This window comes from Wyeomyia smithii, chromosome 2 (genome assembly GCF_029784165.1).
Source record: "Wyeomyia smithii strain HCP4-BCI-WySm-NY-G18 chromosome 2, ASM2978416v1, whole genome shotgun sequence".
Lineage (NCBI taxonomy): Eukaryota > Metazoa > Arthropoda > Insecta > Diptera > Culicidae > Wyeomyia > Wyeomyia smithii.
In genome coordinates, this window is record NC_073695.1 from 111,253,294 (window position 1) to 111,260,690 (window position 7,397).

At 39.6% G+C, this 7,397-nt stretch overlaps 1 protein-coding gene across 1 annotated transcript; it reads right to left on the bottom strand.

The window, feature by feature from the left end:
* Nucleotides 1-2,289: 2,289 nt before the first annotated feature.
* LOC129722387 (cuticle protein 8-like) lies at nucleotides 2,290-5,712 on the bottom strand. Its single transcript, XM_055675788.1, has 4 exons — nucleotides 5,559-5,712; nucleotides 5,277-5,357; nucleotides 3,279-3,479; nucleotides 2,290-3,220 (listed from the first exon to the last, which is right to left on the bottom strand). Exons 1-4 carry the CDS (start codon nucleotides 5,571-5,573, stop codon nucleotides 2,933-2,935), a joined length of 585 nt encoding a protein of 194 aa, XP_055531763.1. The 5' UTR covers nucleotides 5,574-5,712; the 3' UTR covers nucleotides 2,290-2,932.
* Between the last annotated feature and the right edge of the window lie 1,685 nt (nucleotides 5,713-7,397).

A 7,397-nucleotide genomic window follows, 5' to 3' on the forward strand; every position in this document is an offset into this window, starting at 1 on the left:
ATGTATTCGTTTATCCTGAAACGCTTGTGACATTTGACAACGACGAGTTGCAGTTGCGAACAGGGCCTTCTAAAGATTACTTAACCAGCTAGAGTCTGATAGTTCGCAAACTCGCACAAAACTAGCGCTGTATAAGACGCTGATCCTCCCGGTAGCCCTTTACGGACATGAAGCATGGACGATGGAGGAAGCTAACCGACGAGTGCTCGGAGTTTTTGAACGTAAAGTTCTGCGATCGATACATGGCGGTTGTAGTTGTAGCAGATACACAAACTGCTCATATAGTAAAGGTAATACAGCGTGGAAAGCTTCAGTAAGTTGGACATATAGTTGAAATGCCCAAAGGGATAGCTTTCAAGACTATATTTACAAGAGAATCAGGAAAAACCGGTCGATTCCGCGGTAGGCCTCGCACTTAGTGGACGTACGTGATGGAAGTATATGCACGATCTGCTGCTGTACGAGGAGACTGTCCAAGACAGAAGAAGTTGGACATCTTCACTTCGTTCGACCTTAGACCGGTGACGCCAAAAAGTAAGTAAATAATCTATTCCGACGATGTCAGTGCATAACATAGAAACGCAGGCAGTCGAAAGTTTCATTTTTGGATACATATTTGAGTATCAATACATCATAGATTGATACGGATATTCTTGCTTGGGGGGAATGCGGTGTACTCACAAACTACTAATGGGTCGCCACCCCCGTTGCATGCGGTCTCCAACAGAAAGTGGCGCGATGTACTTTCAGCCCATCTCTGGCCACAGAGTGTGAACGAATTAACTACTGAACATCGAAGATCGGGCAAAACTAACCTAAACGACCATTTTCATTTTTGATGACAATTATTTCATTCATGATCACACACAACAGCTTGAACTAACCTGGACCTTTAAATAAAATTTTATTTTATTGAAACACAAAGTGGGAGGAGGGCGATCTTTAAAAATGCTTACTTGCTTTTACATTTATTTATTCACACATAGCATCACTATTCGTTGCGACCGTTGGATGAACGGTGGTCGATATGAATCGGGACCAGGAACGGGGCGACCAGAAACTGGGTCCAATAACGATTGACGACCGCAGAACTAGCGGTAACGTGGCTAGCCGGATCTTTGACGGATGAGGCGACAACTAGTATAAATCGTATAAGAAAGGCCAGGAGTGTTTCACTACATCGGGTTTATAACGTTCTTTTGGGTCGGATTCAAACTCGTGCACCAATCCTTGCCCTACTTAGCGTCCATAATGGCTAAGTGAATACATTGCTCCACTCGTGCTACACGTTTCAGTTTGTCTTCAGGAGACTGGGTGGATTCACAAGGTTGCCGCGAAACTTACTCCTCGGAATCCTTGGATGTAAAAAGCCCGGTTTGCGCCATCGCGCCTCAATTTATTCCCTCAGTGCTACGTTGGTGTTCTCGTGATATCGTTGACAGCTTCAAGCGTCAGCTATTTTCAAAATACTCCAACAGCGAGCTAACGACAATAGCATTTTGAGATTTTTAATGGTTTTGTTGAATAAGTAAAATTTTTTTCGCGGTTTTTTTATTATTCTCAACGCTTTTTGCCTGAGGCGTAACGTCATCAATCAAACAAAGTGTTTTAGTTTGAAAAAAAAAAATATTTATAATTATCAATACCCTTTTTACATAAACCCTCATCACAAATTAGCCGTAATTCAAAAAAAAAAATTCTAATAGCTACAAAACTACAAAATGGCATGTTTACCTCCTAGAAACATCTGTGCAAAGCTTCATCTGAATTAAAAATAAATTGAAAAACAAATAATTATATTAGGATTTTTTTTGTAAATTTTACGAATTCTTCATTTTTGATTTTTAAAAGTTATTCGTTCAGTTTTTTTTCTTTCTGACAAAGATTCTTAGGATTTTACTCTCAATGTCATATTGATAGAATTAGTAATGATTATATTTTTATATGTTTTTGGAAACAAAAAATTTTCTCATTTTTAAAAGCGCCAATTTATTTATGACGAAGTAAATATGTTTAATTAAAAATAGAAACGTCAATAAAATTTCATTCTAATTAAAAATTAATGCGGTTTCTTTTTTTTTTTTGCATGAGCAAATCAATCTAACGAATCACACTAATCTAGCGATCAACAAAAAGTTGAAGATACAATTCAAAGACGAGAACAAAATGTTTGACAAGAATTAATTGATTTTTACTTGTACTTCTCGCTATATGTTGAGGTTTACATGGGGAAGTTTTCTTTTTTTTCTAAGTGATTTCAACAGGAATAAAACACTTCACACGAGCAGATTTTCTACTAAATCTTTATATTATGTTAAAATTAATATCATCATCAGCGTTCAGCTCTGTACAAATCGTTCTTCCGTTCGCTTTCATCATGGTCAATACAAACATCTAATTGAATGTACATATGAGTATTGGAATTGTGAAGTCGCAGTTTTTTTTCTTCATCATTTGTATGCCGTCGAAAATCGGCCAGTCCGTAAAGAAATCATAGAAAACAAAATAGATAGAACTAGATTCCATAAGCCCCCGCCTTTCGTTCTCACCGGTAACAATACAATGCGTGCGGTCACACGTAGACTCCTAGTAACCCAAGGGGAAGTTGATTTCCGCTGGGGCTACGCAGTTGGCGCTAGGGGCATATGGAATCGCTTGACTAAAATCTATTTCGCGATTGCATTAAAAAACAATCACGTTTCAGAACCGGTGGCAGCGCTAGAGTCGTCTTCTCGTTTATATACAGATATGCAATTCTCAAACTGAGTGTTTCCTCTCGGCCGCTGTGATTAGCCATTTATCTGTGCGGTGAAATCTGTAGCAGTACTAGTCGAGAGGAACTATTTGAGCGAAGATTAAGGAAGGTTGAAATAAATAATGGGTGGCAGTACTTCGGGGGTAGAGATGGGATCAGATCGGGTCATGTTCGGGTTTAGTGGTAGTACGATGGGGCAGCATATCCGTAGGCAGCTGGGGCGTACGCATGTCCATAGACAGCTGGGGCATGGGAAGCGTAGACGGCCGGAGCAGCAGCAGCGTACACTGATGGAGCATGGGCGTAGGCTGGAGCAGCATAGGTCTTAACAACTGGGGCGGCATGAGCTACGACAGCTGGAGCGGCATAAGTTTTCACGACCGGGGCAGCATGAGCTACAACAGCTGGGGCAGCATGAGCTACGACTGCTGGAGCGGCATGGGCAACGGCAACTGGAGCGTGGACCTTCAAATGGGTTCAACGTAAGATTTTAGAATGTTTGACGTTAGTAAGATGCACTTACCGATGGGCCAGACTTGGTGACGACAGCATTGAATCCATTGTGGTCATCGGCAGTGTAATCAACGGTACGCACGGAACCGTCGGGTTCGACCAGCGAGTATTGTCCCTTGACAACGTCTCCATCACGGCTCTCAACCTGAGATTTCACGTCTCCGGTCAGACCGTCATGGACGCCGTAGTTGAAGGAGTACTGTGGGTGAGCCTGCGAATGAGCGAAGGAAGAGAGAAACACAAAAGAGGTAAAAGGCTGTGCATTACTTCGTAATTTGTTGCATTCCGTTACGCGAGGTAGCATTAAACTTGACCTTTACATTTTTGCCACAGCTAGCAGCGATCGAGGGGTATGACTAAAGTGATACCAGAGCGGAATTCAGTGGTGTTAAATAATTTTCAAAGCTCAATCATGTTTGACATTCGGCAATGTGGGTGAATATTGGATGCTAATTGTATTTTAGGAGGAACATCGAAACTAAACTATTGATCAGACCCCTCAACAATTGGGAGCGGTGCTAAACATTTCTCAGCAGCAAACTAGTCGTTTCCACTGAACTGCAAATACCTGGGCATATGCTGCGTTAAAAGTCGTTCGAATCACCGGCTGTACGTAATTACGTGATCAAGTTCAACTGTCTGTGAGATCGAAACTGCTAGGTTTTTAGATACAACTTCGCAAACAAGTTTTTGGCTCGAGCCTGTTTGTTTTTGTCAGGCATTTTGGCGCCGCTTGATATGTCAAGATCGTGAGCAGCATTTCCTACAGGGACACATTTAACATTCCTGATCGATCGATTTTTTTTTTCGACTATTCTCATATATTTCATATATTCTCATATTCACATATAAACACTTTAAAAGTCACAAGAATATTGTGTTTCAATACAATAATGGATAGTTTGTGTAAATGTATGCAAACGCTAAGTGAAATTAATTGCTTTAGTCTAAAGGAAAGACCCTATCGTAAATTGTTTTAAAATATGTGCGTATTTTCTTTTCTGCACCAGCAATAGCTCAGGTATTTGCTCTATCCCTGTTTGCTTCTGAAACGTGGGAAATAATGCAAATTAAGACGTACCGTCTCGTTTGTAGCTAGTGCATGATGCCAGCGACAATCGCCCGCTAATGGAGGCGATGAAAGCCCGCTACTGCTAAATAGTGTGGCGCATACAGTGACAAGCGACGGAACAAACCGTGCTAATTAGATCCAAATACAGTTGTACCTTGCAATCGATGCGACTGTATAAAAAGGTGTTTTAAAATGGTTGTTCATTCTCAATGTGAAGATCAATTGGCGAAGGCCGCAGCGTCCACGCGTAAAATGCGATCACGGTTGAATTGAAAATGCTTTGATCAAGTCCTTGAAACGTTAGTGCATAACTTGAGAAGCAACAGCGTGGTTGCGATTGGAATTTATAATTCTGCTCGTATGGAAGCCGTGCTTCCTTGTTTAATTCAACATGGATGGAATACTTCTTAATTTATGTCTTCGTGGAAGCACGCCTGTGATAATTGGTTCACTTGGGCAATATTTTTGAAATTCCTCCCGGAGGGAACAACTCTAACCTTTTTGTGAGCTAATTTATTCTTTATTCACTCAATATGCCGACGATCACGAATATATTAATTATGAACCAGTTTATAACATTCTATTTTAGTATATAATAGGTTTCACTATGAATTTAAATCAAAATGTGATAGTATCTAATCAAGATGCTAACCTCACAAATAAGCTCTACGCGATCTAGTTTTGCAATAATGAGATCAGCTCGATGTAATATGACAATTGGTTTTTAGCTACTTTACATAACAATCCGTAAAATTTTATTGAACTAGAAAATTATTTACTGATATTTTTGTAAATTTCCGAAAATTATTTGAAAATGCTCAATAATATAATACTTTACTTTCAAAATTTCGAAAGTTGGCTGAAATTTTTCCTGAAAAATTTGATTTAAATTCGGTCTATCTAGGACTGTAATGCTTCTTATCCAGTAATACTTACATAGTAATCTCCCTTGTATTCAGCGGCATAAGGAACCACACCAGCAGCGGCAACTCCGAGGACAGCCAGACACACGACGGACTGTATTGAAAACAAAACAAATTACACTTAGTTATTTTCAACACTACATGACACCATATTAATTCGGAGGTAATCGAAACATCAGACTTTTGAAACTTCACACAATTTTATCAATCACTGTTGAATGGGTCTGGATTCGATTAAACCGAATACGCTTAAACAAGTAACGAATCCGCCAATCCTTCACTGTGCAACACTTACTTTGATAAAGGCCATTTTTGAATGCGAAAGATATTCTAAATATAAGAATCGACTAACGTTTTGCAACAAATTCTGAACTGCGAATGATATCTATCCACCGGTGGCTGACAGTTTTTATACCTAACTCCACCCTTCAGGTTGACCACGCTAAGATTCTCGATTCTCGGATGTAGGCAGGTTAGCAGCTTAGCCTGACGCGGATACTCTCGACCAGCTACCGACCGATTTTCCTCGGCTCTCTTCTATTGGTGATTGGGTTGCTGCTAAAGGTTGCTATCGTATGTATGCTATGTTTAGTGTTCCACACCCCCGCCCAACACATACCACACTCATCACACTAGAGCGACAAGCTCTGCTCTACTCTTCGCAGACAACAACAACCGGGTGGGTTGCACCCTTCTCCGTTTTTCCAGTGAGAGGGAGTGCGGCAAGAGGACAATAATGATTTAACGCGTCACTAATGCCGCTGCTATACTCTCATTTAAAAAAAATCACTACACGACGGGAATGCACAGAAAGACAGAAAAACGATGAGAGATCAAGAGCGGGGATCGGTTGGGGCAATAGTTGGAGTCAGAATCAGCTCGGGTGAGTAATAAAATAAACTTCGTTTCTGTATTCTACCGAGTAGAGGCGTACCTCGAATGGAATGGGTTCAGATCAAAAGTGAACATACGCACGGCAGCAGTTATTGCTGCGATTTGTCCGCCTGTAGATTGATTTGCGATTAGTTCACTCTATATTTTTAATTGCAGTATATTTCAGGATATTTCAATTCGTCAATTATAATTAACCCTCTAGTACCCAAATTAATTTTTAGACGGACTTTGAAAAAATCACTATTAAGCCTCAAAAAACATTTTTTAAGTTCTTATTGAAGCTTTTTAGAGGTTCGACTGTAGACCGCCTAGAGGGTTAAAGTAGTGTAAGAAAAAAATAGTATACAAGCGTTAGTATTGGTGTTCTACGCAGTTGAAAATACCAATTGCTAGGTCACTGGTAATTGATTGGGATACACAAAGATAGATGATTATGTAGAAATGATTTTGTGTGTTTTTTTTTTTTTTTTGAAGTTTATGATCTAAATTTGTATTATTTATTCTCGCTTATTCTCCTTCGGTCTAGTTCCGCCACTGTTGTGGCCAATCACCGACGCCCAGGGCGACGATTCCACACCCAGGACCCTAACTTACGACCCGTTTATTAACGGACCGGCGCCAACGGCTTTACTTCCTCATGCGATTTGTATTGAGATCCCAAAACTGCAGTTAATTGTAATTGAATTATTAATCATAGTTAAAAAACTATAGCATAACTAACATACCAACGTATCCTTGCAAAATAGGTAAATTTAAATGCGTTCAACAGAGTAAATCTTGTTTTTCATTTATTTTGGCAAATAATTAACAGCCTATGGACAAATGTTTTCAATCCAACAGTCATGATGTTTACTCTCCAGAGTAACTATGACATTCAAATTGATTGAGGGGTCATATACCTTTTAAGTTTCCAAAAAATCGAAAAAAAATGCATTATCTTAGAGCAAAACTTCTTTAGAAAATCTTCACAAATTTTCCTAAAGATCTGAGCAATATAAAGAAAGTGACAGCGATTTGAAGCGCGTCACGTCACGGTAGCATAAGCTAAACTTGAAACTTTATAGGGTAGGGAACATATTCTAAGCAGCTTTAGGAACCACCCGTGTATTCAGACGAAATACTCGATATGTGCTGGGTGAAACTCAAACAGTAGTATATCAATCTGTTCGCTATCGTTTTCTCTGTCAGAACTTGTTTTCAGATTGTAATACTAAGTTAGCAAACTTTAACAATCATCAAT

Excerpts from the sequence above, each read along its gene's own strand:
- LOC129722387 (XM_055675788.1), bottom strand. Across the intron at positions 3,480-5,276 it reads AATACAAGGGAGATTACTAT|GCTCACCCACAGTACTCCTT; the intron begins GTAAGTATTACT and ends GCTCATTCGCAG. Across the intron at positions 3,221-3,278 it reads TCACCAAGTCTGGCCCATCG|GTCCACGCTCCAGTTGCCGT; the intron begins GTAAGTGCATCT and ends ACCCATTTGAAG.